We start from the raw sequence: 22423 nt of genomic DNA, 5'->3' as shown, positions 1-22423 counted from the left end.
CGAGTGCAGGGATATTTACATTGTAGTTTGGAAAATGAAATAAAATTATTTAAGCTGCCAGCAGAATAGAACATCTTACCGGTTCTCCTGGATGCAGCTCCCTGAACAGATAATCCCAAGAGAAAACTTTGTTCCTTTCTGGGTCTGAAACAAATATATATGATTAAAATAGTTGAATAGCGTTAATATGACTGAACTGTATAAATATTATGCATAAAACTTCAAAATGTTTTTACTTATCAGCGTCTGATACCATGTAAAATTTTCAAATGAATATATAAATAAAACGCATGCGGATACCATCATATCAACAATACACAAAACTAATCCCGACTTTATTCCTACCAAATAAAGAATACTGAAACTGCATTATCATGCAACACTTGCACTGTATGTATGTCACTATTCTTACGTCATAGCTTCAAACGTGACGGAGGCTAAGAAAAGAAAACAACACAAAGATAGCAAATATTTATTTGCTCTTGAATACTATCATTGGTTGTCGTTCTCACTCGGGCTGCTCCCTCATGATATAATTCCTAAGCAATAACCCTTAACATTGATTGTTTTCAACGACAAATTCCTGTTTTCGATATATCATGTCTTATGTAATACGTCAACGTACAATTAGCATTATCATTATCATAGCTCCTCGAGTTGTCATAAACATGTCGCCTGCTGTCCCTGGAATATTCTTTGTAGTCAGGGTACTCCATGCGGTCTTCATGTCGGCTGAAAGGTCCCATTGGCACTCTTGTGTTTATTCTGGTCCGGATATTGCTACCAAATATGACGCTGTCTCTCTCACCGTCGCTTCTACTGCAATATTGTTAATTCAGCAAGACATTTTTTTTATTTATAAAACGAATGAACTGGAATCAGCATAATGTATGCAGATACATGGCTCTTCTAACTTCGCAGGGAATAAGTGCATTGCTAATTGATATTTCTACTCTGCATTACTATTCTGAATTCAACCATTTTTACGCTTCTTTTGTTTTGGACTAATTATATAAGACACTGCACTTTTATACAAATATTCAACATTTTCAAGTCCCAAGATTGTCATTGGCTCAAACATTTTACAACGGGTATCTCTATACTACACTCTATGAGAAAAGTATCGTATTAAATCGGTATGAGAGACAAAGATATAAACACTTTAAGTTTCGTTTTACATTAAAATTATGAAATTATAATTGGAAAGGCAAACAAACAAGTTAAAATAATGTCCACTACACCATATTTTATCTGGTATATAAAAAAGTTCAGAATTAGCATCACATATTATAGTCTTCTTGATACTGCTCACAAGTATGTACACTAAATGAGTGAAAACTGAAATAATTAACCTGTCGCTTTCTGATGAATCCGCTTGCTTTCGTCGGTGATAACGATAACATAAAACCAGCAGAGCAACACACATGAAGAACATTGGAATACCAATACCAAGGCCGAGGATAAGCGGCAGGTTATCTACACAAAAAATTGTTAATAAACCTCACTAAAATATAACGCATTATTTATGATAACAGTATTCGTGGGACACACAAAACAGTATATGCATTTTATTGTATTTATTATTTAAGTCGCTTTGAGAGGGAACTGAAAAAAATACAATGCAGCTAGCGGTATAGATAAAAAGATACTTTCAATCAAATGAAGGCATGGCTTTAAACGTATAACACTGGTTTACTAAAAACAATATAAAGAACTGTTGTGAAATTTATAAAATAACTTTATTTACCTATTTCCGTTTTCAATCTGAAATGTGTAGACAAACGATATATTACATTAACATTACATAACATTATTTGTACGAACAGAGCAGATCAGAACAGAAATTTATTATGTGGCCAAAGCAACAAACCTATTTCGGTGTTATATGATATTCCACTCTTTGCTGACTTAAATAGGTCTGTTAGTGTATCGATTATTAACTGTATTATAATCTTCGATTACAAATAAACACATGCCAAAGTGCAGTGCCTGTTAAATTAAACTTTTCGGATCAAGTCCGAATCTAACATTTCACATTTGTCATTTTTTGTTTTAAGTTTGCTGCTTAATCTCACTTTTCTATTTCTTATGGTCTTTATGTCCATTTTAGATTAGTAATTAACAATGGCGATTTTCCAGCATTTCATGGAGGAGGAAGACCCTAGATGGCCCGAGCTTTATTTTACAGGTTCACAAAGACACTTGGGTAGAAGCACTGACCTAGAGTAAGCCAGCTGGATGGCTTATTTACATTATATAGTTCTACATCCAAAGCGAGGTTTCGAATCCGAAGCAGTTAGGGGAAGTCAGCGGCATTATCAACGCGGCTACGGAGCCCTCCCCGCTCTCTCCCCTCCCAAAAATACATATCAGTCAGACATAAAAATTGCTGAGGCTATGGGTTTATGAATCTATTGTATATAGTTTCAAAATAAATCCCAAAGAATAAGAGGAAACTACGTACATACACACTGACTTATACAGATGGCGTATAAGGTCACATGCGATACGTTTTAAGAAATATGCTGCATTTATATTCAAACAAAAAAGATCCTGTTGTGTCATTCAGGTAAAATGCGCAAAGAATATTGAATTAAGTTTGTACATTTTATGAAACTAGTAAATAATATTACAATGAGGACATCAACTCATATCAAGTTCATATACAACATTTTACCAAAAGCTTCATATATTTTGTTTTATTTACTGAAAGTTCAGATTATAACTTCCCCAGAGTATTGACGTAACTCATGCATAGCATTATCATTTCCATAACGTCTCCGTTCGCTTATTCATCAATGTGCATATATTTTTATTTATTCAGTTTTTGCAGACTTACTACTTGTCTGTAGCATTTCTTTTAACATGTCCATATTTTGTTTATATGCTAATATGCTTATTACTGTTAAAACACGCTTACACTAAAATGGCGTCAAATTAAAGTGCGATGACGTCAATGTTGTTGTTGCGACCAAGAAAGAGCGTTTCTATACTTTATCTACTGTTTTACACTAAGAGCATATTAGAATCGAAATGTTTAGCAAAATTGTGATTTACCTAAATTAATACACCCGAAATCGGTTATACGTCGCCAGAATACGCCCTAGTAATATTATTCCGCGGACGTATAACCTCTTTCCGTGTAATAATAACGTTAACACGGTTTTCTATACATTATTTCATAAACAAAGGCCTTTTATATATTCAGTACAAATGTCTTGTGTGGTATAAAACTGACAATCAGTATCTTGAGTATTTCACAACTGAGCTTTACGTGCGTTCCAGATTCTATACGCAGGGTATGTGCATATATTCTTCAAAGGTGTCAAAAATTGACCTGAGAGTTTATACATATAACTTTGTTGGGAATACATATGAAAAACGTGTTCAAGAAATTGACATTTAAATGTCCGAGGGAGTCGCTGACCATTTGTAATTATAATTCAAACACAGCCTGCACTTATTTAAACTTTAAAGATGCTATTCAATTAACAGTATAAATTTTAATGTTTAAAAAAAATGTTTATTACCTACTTTCAAGTGAATTATTATTGTAAAATATTGAAATGTAACGAACTACATTTGCAATATAAGTAACACTGTGTATGGATCAGTACATTTATCATTTTATTATTTTACTTACTGGCATGCTGGTTTCCCATCAATTACAACACATTTTGTTCCACATGTACCAGCGGATGCTTCATATAACTCACAGAGGAGCACGTCCGTGTTATTCCCGCTGATTGTTACTGAATATATATGCATGTAATTCTATACAATATACTCAAAGCAAATTGATACGACTTTTTCGGAGTTTTACAAAAATTCTTACATCTAAATTCATGTTTAAGCACAAAGTTTTCTCCGCATTACTTCAGTTATGATGGGTAATTAACCTACCCCTGTGTAACAGATAGCAAGTAAATAACTTCTATTACTTCGTCACGGAAAACATAGGTCTTGCCTAGGTTTTGAACTCTTGACTCCATGTTTCACAGATACGTGCCCTTCCTACTGCACTAAGCGGGATACTTAATTTATGGTAAATGAAAACAATATATGATTGTTAACACATTTCGATTTCTGTATCAAAAGAACTTTTTATTTATATACCAGAAAATAATGAAATATTAACAATAATACCATTATAACCATACCGTTAACGCACTATGTTGATTTTCTCACGGCGCGGCTCATATTATGTCTTTATGATTAGTATCACGTTTAGATTTCTTTATCAACTGAACCTTTTATAGACCAAAAATAATGAAATATTACACTATTATGGTGTATAACCATACCGTTAACGTCGTTAATTGATAATCCAATGGCAGTTGCATTTTCATCAAATATCTGAAGTGTTTCTTGAGAACTTGCTATCTTGGCATTGGTAAAAGCAACATCTGGCAGTGCTGATGTTTGCACTTTGACATCGTAGTCCACTATTAGACTTCCATTTCTATATGAAAAATACCTGTTTTTGTTATTTATTTTGATAAATGACACAGCGCCGAAAACGTAGTCAAGCTGAGAAAATAAAACCATGATGTTGTGTTGCTGTTAGAATATTAATTTAGATGCTATAGATCATTGCGGAACATTGGAATAAACAATTTCGTATGGAACGACAAATCTGTTAGAAACTTCCAACTACAGAAATTCTATAAGAAGGTTCTTTGGAAGCATAGAACGCAAACAAGTAAAAGGAAGTCAATGATATACAGGATACTGTTGCAAAAATGGTTGTAATATTTTGCAACCTTTGCTGTCATCTCCATTATTAGATTATCCAAACAGCGTCAAACATTTACAAGAAACAACCACAAAATAGTTCTGATAGTAGGAGCAATGTTTATATATTTCATCATTTAACATTTTTTGTATCGATAGCATATAGAATATGATCATAACATTTTGCATACAATAAGTAAAGGATTGCCATAATGAACTAAATACACGTCCGACAACATCTGAATAAACCCGTGTCGCAAACCTGGTTTTTACTGACGCTCTTTTATACATTTTTACCATGTATGTTTATAAGAAAGTGTATCAACAAACCTGATATCTCGAATGATAATTGAGAGGTCAGTGCCCTCTGGAAGATTGCTTTTGTACATATTGAACAACTGCAAAACAATTTCAAAAGTGTAATTTGGGAATTTACATATACTTGAATATAACATACTATAAAATAAATTTCGAAACAATCTTCACAAAAACATTTAAGTCTAATATTTCCTTGTCTAGAAAAATGTTAAGAGTTCAAATATTTAGAGAGTTATATCAAGTATGAAATCTGCTGTACGTTTAACAACCGCAGATATTGACATCTGAAAAATCTGTGTCTATGTTTTGTAGGTGGACTGGGTTTGTAGCTCTCATTGCGTTAAAGTGACCAGCTTTTACATTTCTGTTTTTGCTAACCATTTCTTAAAGTTAACACGGCAAACTTACTACGTTGTACACTTCAGTCTTGTATGTATTGTATGTTTCAGTGACAGTAAGATCCACCCCTGAATCCAGTGTGATTTCCAATATCAGGACGACTTTAACAATTTCAAATCCATCTAAATTACAAAAGAACAAAACTTATTAGTAAAGTTTTAATTTGACGCAGGTGAAATGAATATGGTGGAAATGAAAATGAGCTTACAATTATCATGATGCATGATGAGAACCAACAACATTTTAAACAAATGCTCTAAAGGTGTTTTATGAATCTATATAGGAAATATAAATGTTTTTGGACCCCTATTAAGCGGATTATATGATATATATATATAATACCTGGTTCTGTAGTTGGTGTAGGAGCTGACGACGATTCTGAAAGAATATATATGATTCTATCACATATAGGCCTTAGGTTCAGTTCAATAAAGATATTTTGTATTATCCCACATAGTATAGATTATACAGAATAAGTCTAGAAGTATGCTGCTATTCGATGGATTTCTTGTAACATTCATGCTAACAAAAGCAAAAATTTATTTTACGTCATATAGTCACGTTTGGTTAAACTGAAACATTTTGTTTATACTTCAATTATACAACACAACGCTTTGGTTTTTAATAATGTTATAATCATTAAAACTATTTGGTTTAAGCAACAAAAGAACAACGTAACATTATGTGATCTTAAGTGATAATAAAATAAACATAAGCGATAGTAAACACCGCTATTATAAAAACCTTTACTAAAAGGTAAAACACGTGAGTTCAGTCCCATTGATTACGGAACACAGACATTGATGAAAATATTTTGTTCATTGATTCACAACGTGGAATATTTGTGCTATAATAACAACTAGATCCATTTTCACATTCAGAAAAGCTTGAAAGCGGACATATAGGTTTTACCACATTTTGACATTTTATCTCATCTTATTAGCGTAAACTTTAAAGTTACTGTTAGTACTTTCTTTATACGTGATAAGAATTGTGTCAAGCAATCAAAAATGTTCCATGGGTTAAAAGTTTTCAGCGCACTATTTGATCCTTCATCTCACATTACAATTTTAACATGAAAATGAAATGACTGACAGTTGCGTTTCGTTTATAATATTTTTAGACAGCCAGAAAATCAATATGCATGTGTGTGTTGAAACATTATGAAAATACAAGCAGTAGATGAATGTATTCTGCAATGTTTTAAGGAAAAGCAAGATACCAGTTAAGACAAACATTTTAGAAGATATAAGTCCCTTTGAAATCATGTCCAGTTAAATAATTAATGATAAAGTCAAATAGACTGAGATTATAGATTTTTATTTTATAAATCTTACTAACTCACCGGTCGTACAAGTTCCGTTCGCATCTCTTTTAAAGCCAATGATACAGGAACAAAGAAAGCCACCCTCGGTATTATGGCAACCTTCATTGGATTTATTACAATTGTCTGTACCTAGTGTACACTCATCTACATCAATTTCACACCTCTCTCCAGTCCAGGTCGACAAGCATAGACATGTTCCATTCACATTCTCACACTGCTGTGTTGTACTCGTAGTGTGATTTTGTTCACAGTTACAAGTGTTAATACAATCTTCACCGTAAGAGTTACCTGTACATTCTTTTTTTTAAAAAAGAGAGCAAATGAGTGATAAATGCATTAAAACGATAAATTATATCAGTATGATTTTCTAAACATCCAAAACATTTTTCCTTGTACTTAAAGTGGGTGTGCTCTTGAAACGTAACTTTTACTTTTAGATATTGTCTTTGTTATTTATCTTATTATATGAATACAAAAGCAAGTCTGCAGCAAGGAGTACACAATAAGTTCCCATGTGAATACCGAATACCTGTCGGAAAACTGCACATAAATGTTGATTTCTAAAAAGGACTTTTCAAATTTCTTCACAGAGCCTCATGGAATAAAATTATTGTTGAAAATTCTACTAGTGAACAAAATTGTAATGAAATTTAATACAAAAAATGTAGCATTCTGCCTTTAAAAAAGGCAATGACATGTATACAGGACAGGGTTTAAATTACAACATAGCTAATTAATAGTTCTAAATTATCTTCCCATGTTTTGTTAAATCCCAATTAAAACTCGTAAAAAGTTTCTCACTTTAAGAGCTTGTAACCAATCCCTTATTGGAAAAGCTTGCAAGCAGTTTCTTACTGCTAGAGCTTGCAGTCAGTCTCTTATTGTTAGAGCTTGTAACCGGTTTCTTATTGTGAGAACTTGTAACCAGTCTTTACTGCTGGAGCTTGTTACCTGAGCTTGTAAACAACATCTCTTACTGCTAGAGAGGGAAACCTGTCTCTTCTTGCTAGAGCGTGTTATCAATTTCTTTCCTTTAGTTATAAATTTATATTATGATGTAATACCTTGACACTTCTCGTCACTTGATTTTGAGAATCCGGGATCACAGTTGCATATATATGACCCTTGTGTGTCTTCACATGTTGAATTTTGAGGACATGTGAACGTATTAAGAGTGCATTCGTTCTTGTTTTGACTACAGTCATTTCCTTCCCATCCTGACTTGCACGTGCAACTTCCGTTGACGGGGTTACAGGACTCGGTGTTGCTTGTGTTGCATGAACATGTATTGTTACAATCAACTCCAAATTGTCCCTCACCGCATACTAAAACAAGTTAAACATGAGAAAAAATATATCAGGTTAGGTAGGAAAATAGTAAATACAAATGAAAACAAAAACAAGTCATCAAATGTAGTCTGTACCTACTACTACTAGTGAAAAAAATTGTAATGAAATGTAATACAAGAAATTGAGCATTCTGTATTAAAAAGAACAATTGGAAAACCGCAGGTCACACAACACATCATAAATGAAAATGTTGCAGGCTCGGTTTGGTTGAGCCTGTTCATGGACTCTACTGGAAATTCAAGCTACTGTCCACGCCCTTCAGCATTGGTTTAGCAGAACTAAACATTTTTACATGTAACAAGTACCAAAATAAAATGGCACCGCATAAAAGCATTTTTGTAAATATTTTTTTATCAAAGATATTTCAATATCAATGTCGATTTTCAGGAATACAATACTTGTCGGAAAACTGCAAATAAATGTTGATTGCTAAAAAGGACTTTTCAAATTTCTTCACAGAGTTTCATGGAATATTGTTGAACATTCTACTAGTGAGCAAAATTGTAATGAAAATTAATACAAGAAATGTAGCATCTTGTCTTTAAAAAGGCAATGACATGTATACAAGTGAGGGCTTAAATCACAAAATAGCAAATCAATAGTCATAAATCACCTTCCATGTTGTGTTAAATCCCGATTAAACTTTGTAACAGTTCCTCACTTTAAGAGCTTGTAACCAGTCCCTTATTGCAAAATCTTGCAAGCAGTTTCTTACTGCTAAAGCTTGCATTCAGTCTCTTACTGCTAGAGAGCTTGTAACCGGTTTCTTATTGCGAGAACTTGTAACCAGTCCTTACTGCTAGAGCTTGTAAACTGAGCTTGTAAACAAAATCTCTTACAGCTAGAGAGTGTAACCAGTCTCTTCTTGCTAGAGCGTGATATCAATTTCTTTCATTTAGTTATAAACATATATTATGATGTAATACCTTGACACGTCTCGTCACTTGATTTCGAGAATCCGGGATCACAGTTGCATATATATGACCCTTGTGTGTCTTCACATGTTGAATTTTGAGGACATGTGAATGTATTAAGAGTGCATTCGTTCTTGTTTTGACTACAGTCATTTCCTTCCCATCCTGACTTGCACGTGCAACTTCCGTTGACGGGGTTACAGGACTCGGTGTTGCTTGTGTTGCATGAACATGTATTGTTACAACCAACTCCAAATTGTCCCTCACCGCATACTAAAACAAGTTAAACATATGAAAACAATATATCAGGTTAAGTAGGAAAATAGTAAACAGAAGTGAAAACAAAAGTCATCAAATGTAGTCTGTACCTACTACTGCCAGTGAACACATTTGTAATGAAATGTAATACAAGAAACTGAGCATTCTGTCTTAAGAAAGAACAATTGGAAAGGCGCAGATCACACAAAACAACATTAATGAAAATGTTGCAGGCTCGGTTTGGTTGAGCCTGTTCGTGGACTCTACTGGAAATTCAAGCTACTGTCCACGCCCTTCAGCTTTGGTTGAGAAGAACTAAACATTTTTACATGTAACAAGTACCAAAATAAAATGGCACCGCATAAAAGCATTTTTGTAAATATTTTTATCAAAGATATTTCAATATTAATGTCGATTTTCAGGAATATCGAATACTTGTCGGAAAACTGCAAATAAATGTTGATAGATAAAAAGGACTTTTCAAATTTTTTCACAGAGCTTCATGGAATATTGTTGAAAATTCTACTAGTGAACAAAATAGTAATGAAATTTAATACAAGAAATGTAGCATCTTGTCTTTAAAATGGCAATGAAATGTATACAGGTGAGAGCTTAAATCACAAAATAGCAAATCAATAGTTATAAATCACCTTCCCATATTGTGTTAAATCCCGATTAAACTTTGTAACAAGTTTCTCACTTTAAGAGCTTGTAACCAGTCCCTTATTGCAAAATCTTGCAAGCAGTTTCTTACTGCTAAAGCTTGCATTCAGTCTCTTACTGCTAGAAAGCTTGTAACCGGTTTCTTATTGCGAGAACTTGTAACCAGACCTTTCTGCTAGAGCTTGTAAACAGAGCTTGTAAACAAAATATGTTACAGCTAGAGAGTGTAACTAGTGTCTTCCTGCTAGATTGTGATAGCATTTTTTTTTTCATTTAGTTATAAACTTATTTTATGATGTAATACCTTCACACGTCTCGTCACTTGATTTCGAGAATCCGGGATCACAGTTGCATATATATGACCCTTGTGTGTCTTCACATGTTGAATTTTGAGGACATGTGAATGTATTAAGAGTGCATTCGTTCTTGTTTTGATAACAGTCATTTCCTTCCCATCCTGACTTGCACGTGCAACTGCCGTTGACGGGGTTACAGGACTCGGTGTTGCTTGTGTTGCATGAACATGTATTGTTACAACCAACTCCAAATTGTCCCTCACCGCATACTAAAACAAGTTAAACATGAGAAAACAATATATCAGATTAAGTAGGAAAATAGTAAATAGAAGTGAAAACAAAAGTCATCAAATGTAGTCTGTATATATTACTACCAGTGAACAAATTTGTAATGAAATGTAATACAAGAAATTGAGCATTCTGTCTTCAGAAAGAACAATTGGAAAAGCGCAGGTCACACAAAACAATGTAAATGGAAATGTTGCAGTCTCGGTTTGGTTGAGCCTGTTCATGGACTCTACTGGAAATTCAAGCTACTTTCCAAGCCCTCCAGCTTTGGTTGAACAGACTAAACATGTTCACATGTAACAAGTACCAAAATAAAATGACAACGCATAAAAGCATTGTTTTTGTAAATATTTCATCAAAGATATTTCAATATCAATGTCGATTTTTAGGAATATCGAACTGCAAATAAATGTTAATTGCTAAAAAGATCTTTTCAAATTGGAAACATGGAATATTGTTGAAAAAAATGTACTAGTAAACAAACTTGCAATAACATTTAATATAAGAAATGTAGCATTCTGTCTTAAGTCTATAGGAGACGGTATAAATCACAACATAGCTAATCAACAGTTATAAATTACCTTCACATGTTTAGTTAAATTGCGATTCGAACTTGTAACAAGTTTCTCACTTAAAAAGCATGTAACCAGTCTCTTCCTGCTACAGCATGTTACCAATCTCTAACTGCTAGAGCTTGTAATCAGTCTCTTACTGCTAGCTTGTAACCAGTCTCTTGCTGCTAGCTTGTAATCAGTCTCTTACTGCTAGCTTGTAATCAGTCTCTTACTGCTAGAGCTTGTAATCAGTGTCTTACTGCTAGAGCTTGTAATCAGTCTCTTACTGCTAGAGCTTGTAATGAGTCTCTTACTGCTAGACATTGTAATCAGTCTCTTACTGCTAGAGCTTGTAATCAGTGTCTTACTGCTAGAGCTTGTAATCAGTGTCTTACTGCTAGAGCTTGTAATCAGTCTCTTACTGCTAGCTTGTAATTAGTCTCTTACTGCTAGCTTGTAATCAGTCTCTTACTGCTAGACCTTGTAATCAGTCTCTTACTGCTAGCTTGTAATTAGTCTCTTTCTGCTAGCTTGTAATTAGTCTCTTACCGCTAGAGCTTGTAACCAATCTCTTACTGCTAGCTTGTAATTAGTATCTTATCGCTAGAGCTTGTAATCAGTCTCTTACTGCTAGCTTGTAATCATTCTCTTACTGCTAGCTTGTAATCAGTCTCTTACTGCTAGCTTGTAATTAGTCTCTTACTGCCAGAGCTTGTAATCAGTCTCTTACTGCTAGCTTGTAATTAGTCTCTTACTGCTAGAGCTTGTAATCAGTCTCTTACTGCTAGCTTGTAATCAATCTCTTACTGCCAGAGCTTGTAATTAGTCTCTTACTGCCAGAGCTTGTAATCAGTCCCTTACTGCTAGCTTGTAATCAGTCTCTTACTGCCAGAGCTTTAGCTTGTAATCAGTCTCTTACTGCCAGAGCTTGTATTCAGTCTCTTACTGCTAGCTTGTAATTAGTCTCTTACTTCTAGCTTGTAATCAGTCTCTTACTGCTAGCTTGTAATTAGTCTCTAATTAGTCTCTTACTGCTAGAGCTTGTAACCAGTCCCTTACTACTCGAACTTGTAATCAGTCCCTTATTGCTTATGCTCGTAACCAATCTCTTACTGTTAGAGCTTCTAACCAATCTCTTATTGCTAGAGCTTGTAACCAATCTCTTACTCCTAGAACTTGAAGAACTTGTAATCAGCCACTTACTGCTAGAGCTTGTAACCAGTTTCTTTCTGCTAGAGCCTGTAACCAGTCTTTTTTTATAAAGCATACATTATAAGAGAGTAAGCTAAAATTCCGCTAAGAGTGGCAATATTACGTCCAAAGGGTTATATAAGAGGAGGACGGGAGCAAAATTTAAAGAACTAGAATGTTGAAGCCCAAAGGGCAACAAGGTCGAGCCAATTATTTTTTGACACACTGCCTAAATAACTCAAGTATTTCAGCAAATTAAAACAAGTTTCATTTCAATATCTTGACCAAAAGTAAAGTAACTTAACAGAAACAATCATCAACACACAAGAAAATGATTCTAAGTCCACAACAAGTCTTTGAACAAATAGAGACAGGTAAAAATACACCTAAAATTTGATGTATCACCCATTTCTACCACAGAAAAGTGGTGTTGGGTTTTCCTATGTCAAATAATATAAAAAAATACAAAATAAGCTATTTATAGGAACATCAAAGGGAAGAAATCCTACAAAAACAAGTTCACAAAAAAATAAAAATTTCTAAGTCCACATAAAAAGAAAATCCCTATCAAGTACAGATAAGTCAAAACACCTACAAATTTGAGGTACCACCCATGTTGTATACCACAGAACACTTGTCCTCGGATTTTCCATACGGACAAGAACAATAAATAAGAAGTATCTTTAAAAATGACACACGGACGCATTAGGTAATGCACACTTTATGCTACGAAACGTGCAAACACTTTGCACTTTAACAGACGATCGGGTTTTTATAAAGAACAAGAGGACCATGATGGTCCTGAATCGCTCACCTGTCCTTATTTGACATAGTGACCTAGTTTTTGAGCTCATGTAACCCAGTTATGGCCTCTAGAGAGGTCACAAGGTTTTTCTATTTTTAGACCAACTGTCCTAGTTTTTGACCGCAGTTGACCCAGTTTCGAACATGACCTAGATATCATCAAGATGAATATTCGAAACAACATTCATACAGATTTTATGAAAAATTTGGCCTCTAGAGAGATCGAAAGGTTTTTATATTATTTGACTTACTGACCTAGTTTTTAACGGCACGTAACCCAGTTTCGAACTTTATCTAGATATATTCAAGATGAACATTCTGACTAATTTTCATGAAGATCCATTTAAAAGTATGGCCTCTAGAGAGGTCACAAAGTTTTTCTTTTTTAGACCTACTGATCTAGCTTTTAACCGTAGTTAACCCAGTTCCAAACTTGACCTAGATATCATCAAGATGAACATTCAAACCAAATTTCATACAGATCCCGTGAAAAATATGGCCTCTAGAGAGGTCACAAGGTTTTCTATATTATTTGACCTACTGACCTTTTTTCAACAGCATGTAACTCAGTTTAAAACTTGACCTAGATGTCATCAAGGTGAATATTCTGACCAATATTCATGAAGATCCATTGAAAAGTATGGCCTCTAGAGAGGTCACAAGGCTTTTCTATTTTTAAACCTACATACCTAGTTTTGGAGCGCACGTGACCCAGTTTTAAACTTGAGCTAGATATCATCAAGATAAACATTCTGACCAACATTCATAAAGATCCCATGAAAAATGTGATCTCTAGAGTGGTCACAAGCAAATGTTTACAGACGAACGCAAGGACGACGGACGCTGCGCGATTACAAAAGCTCACCTTGTCACTTTGTGACACGTGAGCTAAAACAAAATGTAGTTTTTGAAGAAAAATTTTCATGTTTTTGATGTAGAACAACAAAGAGTTGACTAGGGGACGAGTTGACTGTAAATCGTTTACGGGAGATCACTCCGTACCAGAGTGGCAGAGTTGGCAGGTTTGTAGTAGAAATGTAGTTTTTAAAGAAAACTTTTCATGTTTTTGATGTAGAACATACATTTGTATTTTACGAAAACATATATTTTACATCATAATTATATTAATCATAATCAAGGAAACTTTGACAAAAATAAAACTAAACAGGAGGGGCCGAAAATTGGAAGATGAAATGACCATTTTTGAATGACCAAAATTGGGACGAGTTGACTGGGGAAAGAGTTGACTAGGTGACGAGTTGACTGTAAATCGTTTAGGGGAGATCACTCCGTACCAGAGTGGCAGAGTTGGCAGGTTTGTAGTAGAACTCTGCCGCAGTTCCACTACCGAAGAGATTCAGATTTCTGACGTAAGCTAATTTCAACAGGAGCCTTTCTACGAATTATGCTGTCTAACAATAAAGCTCAGAGACCAAGCACTCCCCTTAAGAAAATATTATACCCTGTGAAAGTTTTCATCCTCCAATCAAAATGTACAGTTTTAATCAGCTGCTTAAGGTAGTTCTGCACGTTTGGATCGAAATTATTTCTACAATGTAGAATTTGATTAAACACTGATTTTTCAGAACTTCAGAATATACATAGAAAATTAAGCAAATAAAAAAGATAGGGTCGTGTGCTTGATTTTTTGCTAGACTGATTTGAAAAATAGGGACCTCACGCAATATTTCATAATGGGAGTCTATGGGAAAATCATAACTTTCATAACATTTTCACGAATAGAAATTTTTCTACAATGTAGATTTTGATGAAACTTCTCACAGTTGTAAATAAAGACATGGCCTATAATTTGATGAAATAAAATATATAGGTCCGTGTGCTTATTTTTGAGATATTTGACCATGATTAAAGTAAACCGGACATTTCACGCTAATTTTAAGACGTTATTTTGAATTATTTAACGAGTGATATGTTTTAATATCATATTTTGACTTTACAATATAGCAACAGTGCCATTGTAATAAATTTACTCACAGGTTGCAATTAATTCATAGAATGATTTTCTGTTCCGTACGCCGAATCCAGTCTTTATTCTATGTTTTCCGGAAAAATGGCGTTACGCCATCACTTCCGGTTTATCAAACGTGCAGAACTACCTTTATGACCTTTACACTAGATATTTACAGGAAGTACAGGTGAAATCAATACCGGCCTGTGGCCGGAAAAAGTTAAAAAATAAGCTATTTTATAGCAATAACAAAGGGAAGTTAATCTACATAAAATGTAAATCAACTACAAAAAGAGACCTACATACCAAGTTCATATGCTCTGCATATCGTGTCATCGCCATCTACCTATATGCCAAATTTAAAGTCAGTACCATTAATGGTTATAAAGTTATGCTTCAGACATGAATTATGACGGACGAACGGACGGACGTTCTAACGAAACGGTCTTTATGTGACACCCCCATTGTTCTCTCTATTGTTCTAACAGTCACTTAAAAAGAAAAATAGTCACATAAACGGAATGAATGACATCAAAGAGAAAGTACCGTTATGCAGTCACTTAACCATCATTTCGCGGGCACGGACGGACGCACGCGCCATCACATAATACGTCCGTTTTTTTCAAAACGGGTGTATAAAAATGCATATCAGTTTTTAAATTACTTACCTGTACAGTCATTTCCTGTTCCGTTATATCCAGCTTCACAGAAACATGTATACGAGCCTTCCGTATTGTTACATTTCTGTAAACAGTCATCAGTCCCCTTCTCACACTCGTTTATATCTGTGAATAGAGTAAAATATACACGAATTCACATCAAGATTTGTCTAAGTGCGGATTTACCTTATCCGGAAAGGGCCTCTTACTTCAGGATTATATCATTGCGAGCTATTTAGACTTCGTGGATTTAGACACAATGGAGCTCAAAATCATCGCACTGGCAAGTGTACGAGCCGTTATTGTTTACACAAAACTGTTGTCAGACTTTCAGTACAAGGATTACTGCTAGTGTTATACTCATTTATATCTGTTGAGCATAGTGCTCCTTCCCATCCGTCATTGCACGCGCAATTCCCGGTCACATGGTCGCAACTTTCGGTGTTGACTGCATAGCACGAGCAAGGTGTGGCACAGTCTTGTCCGTAAGACTTCGGGCCGCATACCTCAGGGATGCAAGAATATTTTATAGGTTGACATAACCTTTTCAAACAGCTATCGTCATCTCATTTTGATAACTCAAATTAAAGGCATACAGGAGTCTGTTTAAATCGTGATGCAAACATGAGCAATGCAAAATAAAGCTACATGTATACCTACATCAACTAATATTTATTTCTTTGAAATGGTGTAATATCTGAATACCAGATTACTTATATTTACATTACGTATGTAAATATCATATCACAGTAAGCAGCAAGGCCACGTTTGTAACCTGACATATTACATCATGACAGTATATTTTAATTTTGGATTGTACATTTTCTTCTTCCACTTCATAGTTAATAATCAAAATATGTTTCATAAAAAGTTGAGATGATGTAAAACAGCTTGTTATTATCACCAGTACTGTAAGCTACGTAGAGTATTCATTTAGCTATGTAATCAAGTGTTTTAAGTGTATTAAGTGTGCATTCGTTCTCGTTTTGACTACAGTCATCTCCTGCCCATCCAGACTTGCACGTGCAACTTCCGTTGATGGGGTTACAGGACTCGGTGTTGCTTGTGTTGCATGAACATGTATTGTTACAATCAACTCCAAATTGTTCCACACCGCATACAAAAACAAGTTAATCATGAGGAAACAATTTATCAGGTTAGGTAGGAAAATGGTAAATACAAATGAAAACAAAAAACAATTCATCAAATGTAGTTTGTACGTACTACTACTAGTGAACAAAATTGTAATGAAATTTAATATAAGAAAGGTCACATAACACAACGTTAATGAAAATGTTGCAGGCTCAGTTTGATTGAGTCTGTTCATGGACCCTCCTGGAAATTCAAGCTATCGTCCACGCCCTCCAGCTTTGGTTGAGCAGAACTGATTACTTTACATGTTATAAGAACCAAAGTAAAATGGCACCGCATAAAAACATGTTTTTGTAAATATCTTTTATCAAAGATATTTCAATATCAATGTCGATTTTCAGGAATATCGAACTGCACATAAATATTGATTGCTAAAAAGGTCTTTTCACATTTCTTCACAGAGCCACATGGAATATTGTTGGAATTCTACTACTGAACAAAACTGCAATGGAATTTAATATAAGAAATGTAGCATTCTGTCTTATAAAAGGCAATGACAAGTCTATAGGAGACGGATTAAATCACAACATAGCGAATCAACAGTTATAAATCATCTTCACATGTTGTGTTAAATCCCGATTCGAACTTATAACAAGTTTCTCAGTTTAAGAGCTTGTAACCAGTCCCTTATTGCAAGAGCATGTAAGTCATATTTACTGCAAGAACTTGTAACTAGAACTTGTAACCAATCTTTTACTTAATGAGCTTGTAACCAATCTCTTACTGTTAGAGAGTGTAACCAGTCTCTTCCTGCTACAGCATATTACCAATCTCTTACTGCTAGAGCTTATAATCAGTCTCTTACTGCTAGAGCTTGTAACCAGTCTCTTACTGCTAGAACTTGTAACCAGTCACTTACTACTAGAGCTAGTAATCAGTCCCTAACTGCTTATGCTCGTAACCAATCTCTTACTGCTAGAGTTTATAACCAATCTCTTACTGCTAGAGTTTCTAACCAATCTCTTCCTGCTAGAGCTTATAATCAGTCTCTTACTGCTAGAGCTTGTAACCAGTCACTTACTACTAGAGCTAGTAATCAGTCCCTAACAGCTTATGTTCGTAACCAATCTCTTACTGCTAGAGTTTCTAACCAATCTCTTACTGCTAGAGCTTGTAATCAGTCTATTTTTATGAAGCGTGACGTATTTCATACATTATAAGAAAGTAAACAAAAGTTCCGCCAAGAACGGCAATATACACCTGAAAGATTATATAAGAGGAGGACGGGAACAAAATCTAAAGAACTAGAATGTTGAAGCCCAGAGGGCAACAATGTCGAGCCAATTATATTTTGACACACTGCCTAAATGACTCAAATATTTCAGCAAATTAAAACAAGTTTCATTTCAATATCTTGACAAAAATTAAGTTATTTAACAGAAACAATCATCAACACACAAAAAAATGATTCTAAGTCCGCAACAAGTCTTGACCAAATAGAGACAGGTAAAAATACACCTAAAATTTGATGCATCATCCATTTCTACCACAGAAAAGTGGTGTTGGTTTTTCCTATGGCAAATAATATAAAATACAAACTTAGCTATTTATAGGAACATCAAAGGGAAGAAATCCTACCAAAAATTCACAAAAAGGTCCACACAAAAAGAAAATTCCTACCAGGTACAGATATGTCAAAACACCTACAAATTTGAGGTACCACCCATGTTGTATCACAGAACATTTGTCCTCGGATTTTCCCTACGGCCAATAATAAAGAAGAAGTGTCTTTAAAAACGACACATGGACGCATTAGGCAATGCACACTTTAAGCTATGAAACGTGCAAACACTGCACTTTAACATACGATAGGGTATTTATAAAGAAAAACAAAATGTAATTTTTAGAGTAAAATTTTCGCGTTTTTTATGTAGAACATGCATTTGTATTTTACAAAACATATATTTTACATCATAATTATATTAATCATAATCTAGGAAACTTTGACAAAAAATAAAACTAAACAGGAGGGGCCGAATATTGGGGGACGAAATGAGCATTTTTGAAATCGTTACGGTATAAAAAATGACCAAAATGGGGACGAGTTGACTAGGGGACGAGTTGACTGTAAATCGTTACGGGAGATCACTCCGTACCAGCGTGGCAGAGTTGGCAGGTTTGTAATCGAGCTCTGCCGCAGTTTCACTACCGAAGGGATTCAGATTTATGACGTAAGCTATTTTCAACAGGAGTCTTGCAACGGATTATGCTGTCTAACAATAAACCTCAGAGACCAAGCACTCCCCTTAAAAAATATTATACCCTGTGAAAGTTTTCATCCTCTAATCAAAATGTACAGTTTTAATCAGCTGTTAAATGACCTTCACCCCAGATATTTACAGGAAGTACAGGTGAAATCAATACCGGCCTGTGGCCGAAAAAAGTTACAAAATAAGCCATTTTATAGTAACAACAAAGGGAAGTAATTCTATATAAAATGTAAATCAACTACAAAAAGGGACCTACATACCCGCTTCATATGCTCTGCACATCGTCTCATCGGCATCTACCTATATACCAAATTTAAAGTCAATACCATAAATACTTATAAAGCTATGCTCCAGACATGAATGTTGACGGACGGACAGACGGACGCACGCGCCATCACATAATACGTCCGTTGTTTTTTTCAAAACGGGCGTATAAAAATCTCAGTTTTTAAATTATTTACCTGTACAGGCATTTCCAGTACCGTTATATCCCGCATCACAGTAACATGTATACGAGCCTTCCGTATTGTTACATTTCTGTAAACAGTCATCAGTCCCCTTCTCACACTCGTTAATATCTGTGAATATAGTGAAATATACGTGAATTCACATCAAGATTTGTCTAAGTGCGGATTTCCTTTATCCGGAAAGGGCCTCTTACTTCAGGACTATATCATTGCAAGCCAAATGACTTCGTTGATTTAGACACCATGGAGCATTAAATAAAAACTCAAAATTTAAACTGGATATTACAATTTGCGTTACTTCTATGAAAATGACATGATAATAAACACGTAACTGATATGTTGAATGGTGATGTTACAATGGTTTACAGATCTTAACATGAAATGCATCAGGCAAATAAAGCTAGGTTTAAAGCATATGGTAAGAAAAGAGATATTTACAAAAACCGAAGATAAATCTATATTATTGAAATATATGCGAAGCCTTAGAACAGTACATACCAACACAGGTCTCGGCGTCATCTAGTTCAAAGCCTTCTTTGCACTGGCAAGTGTATGAGCCAGGATTGTTTCTACAAACTGTTCTCAGATTTTCAGTACAAGGATTGCTGCTAGTGTTACACTCATTTATATCCGTTGAGCACAAAGACCCTTCCCATCCTTCATTGCACGTGCAATTCCCGGTCACATGGTCGCAAACTTTGGTGTTGACTGCATAGCACGAGCAAGGTTTGGCACAGTCTTGTCCGTAATACTTCGAGTCGCATACTTCAGGGATGCAAGAAAATTTTACAGCATGACATACCCTTTTCAAACAGCTATTGTCATCTCATTTTGATATTTCAAACTAAAGACATAGAGGGGTCTGTTTGAATAGTGATGCAAAACACGAGCAGTGCAAAATAAAGCTACATGTATACCTACATCAACTAATAGTTACTTCTTCGAAATGGTGTAATATCTGAATACCAGATTACTTACGGATGTAAATATCAGCTCAGAAGATATAAAATAAATGCTTATCTGACACAATGAATCAAATGCAGCAAACATATGTTTTGAACAAGGACAAACTTTAGTAATTTAAAACCTTTAACCTTTAGTCTGCTGGCGACAAGTGCCTTTGAAACCAATGCAGACCAAGATCACCCTGCACTTCCAGGCAGGCTTATCATGGTCTGCACTGTTCGCTATTCAGTTACATTTTCAGTGAGCACCCCTTCGAAGAATAAATAGTACCGCCAAAATTCAAAGGTAAGCCGGTCCATTTTAGCAGGCTAAAGTTTAAATGAAAATAATACATACAAACTCTTACTGACAACACAATTTAGCATCCAACTACAGTAAGCAGTCAGTCAAATGGCAGCTCTCTGTCCACTTTTGTAACCTGATATATTACATTATGACAGTATAATTCAAATTTGGAGTGTACAATTTCTTGTTCCACTTCATAGTTATCAATCAAAATACGTTATATAAAAAGTTGAGGTAATGCAAAACAGCTTGTTATAACCACCAGTACTGTAAGCTTGTAGCGTTTTCATTTAGCTATAAATTTATTTCTTGATTTAATACCTTTACACTCCTCATCACTTGTTTTTGTGAATCCAATATCACAGTTGCATATGTATGACCCTTGTGTGTCTGCACATGTTGAATTGTGAGGACACGTGAACGTATCAAGATTGCATTCGTTTTTGTTATGATTACAGTCATTTCCTTCCCAACCTGACTTGCAAGTGCAACTTCCGTTGACGGGGTTACAGGACTCGGTGTTGCTTGTGTTGCATGAACATGTATTGTTACAATCAACTCCAAATTGCCTCTGACCGCATACTGAACAAGTTGAAAATGAGAAAACATTGTATTTGTTTAGGTAAGAAATACTTAATAGAAATGAAAACAAGATCAAGTCATCCAATGTAGTTTGTACCTGGTTATGATCATATTTATGTTATATGTACTGAAAACGTAAAACAAGCACAAAAGTAATATCAGCTGCAAAAAAATAACATTTGTTTTCAATATAATGCAGGAAATAATTTATCATACTTTGGCATGATCCGTCGCCGGACTTTAGATATCCTCTGTCACATTTACAGTAAAATGAACCATTCGTATTCATACACAGAGAGTTTACTGGGCAGTTGTGAACCGCGGCATCGTCGCACTCATTAATGTCATCTGCACATGTGTCTCCATCCCATCCTTCCTTACACGTGCACGAACCGTTCGCACCATTACAATACAATGTATTTGATAACTCACACGTGCAGTTCTGAGTGCAGTTAACACCATATGTTTTTTCCGAACAAGCTGATGAAAAAGAAAAAAGAAAATTGTTTTGTTTTAAAATGGCATTGCTATTTTTTAAATTTGAAACATGAAAGGAAATGATTTTATATATATATATATTTGCTTTTATCAAAACTTTAAATTTCATTTTTGCATATAAAGTTCGCATATAATATATTATACACTTATTTGCTTTGCTGACAAATCTAGATTTAACTAGCATTTTTTATAGAACCGCATTTAAGTCGAATTTGCAACTCGTTTGCCATACATTTTATCACAATTAAAATGTATTTCTCAGGCTGACCGCCTTCTCCCCTTTTTGATGCTTGTTTATATTTAAATTGATGAATCATATCATTTTAACTTATTTACATGAAGCACTGAAATACGCACTTGATTACAGCCTACTGACACTCGTAAACATGGATTATACTTCGACTCATCTTATTTATCCTTAAAAACTTGTTTCAAATTCAACAACAAATGGACAAATATCAGACACCATAATGGGAACAAAATGTGCACCTAGCTATGCTTTAATATTTATGTCATACTAAGAATCCTGGTTCATAGCGT

At 34.7% G+C, this 22423-nt stretch overlaps 1 protein-coding gene across 1 annotated transcript in view; it reads right to left on the bottom strand.

The window, feature by feature from the left end:
- The window catches only part of LOC123561091 (uncharacterized), a 125691-nt gene that overhangs the window by 2196 nt on the left and 101072 nt on the right, over nt 1-22423 (bottom strand). Inside the window, exons 67-84 of the mRNA XM_053516991.1 lie at nt 21602-21865; nt 21125-21385; nt 20051-20317; nt 19547-19663; nt 15733-15849; nt 10267-10527; nt 9054-9314; nt 7843-8103; nt 6797-7075; nt 5794-5829; nt 5461-5573; nt 5065-5132; nt 4305-4462; nt 3644-3752; nt 1748-1764; nt 1353-1476; nt 626-819; nt 80-144 (exon numbers count right to left, since the gene is read on the bottom strand). Of these exons, the coding sequence (XP_053372966.1) occupies nt 80-144; nt 626-819; nt 1353-1476; nt 1748-1764; nt 3644-3752; nt 4305-4462; nt 5065-5132; nt 5461-5573; nt 5794-5829; nt 6797-7075; nt 7843-8103; nt 9054-9314; nt 10267-10527; nt 15733-15849; nt 19547-19663; nt 20051-20317; nt 21125-21385; nt 21602-21865 (2972 nt within the window). The remainder of the gene's footprint in view (nt 1-79; nt 145-625; nt 820-1352; nt 1477-1747; nt 1765-3643; nt 3753-4304; nt 4463-5064; nt 5133-5460; nt 5574-5793; nt 5830-6796; nt 7076-7842; nt 8104-9053; nt 9315-10266; nt 10528-15732; nt 15850-19546; nt 19664-20050; nt 20318-21124; nt 21386-21601; nt 21866-22423) is intronic.

This window comes from Mercenaria mercenaria, chromosome 10, assembly GCF_021730395.1.
Source record: "Mercenaria mercenaria strain notata chromosome 10, MADL_Memer_1, whole genome shotgun sequence".
Lineage (NCBI taxonomy): Eukaryota > Metazoa > Mollusca > Bivalvia > Venerida > Veneridae > Mercenaria > Mercenaria mercenaria.
This window is presented reverse-complemented; position numbering and strand designations above follow the sequence as displayed.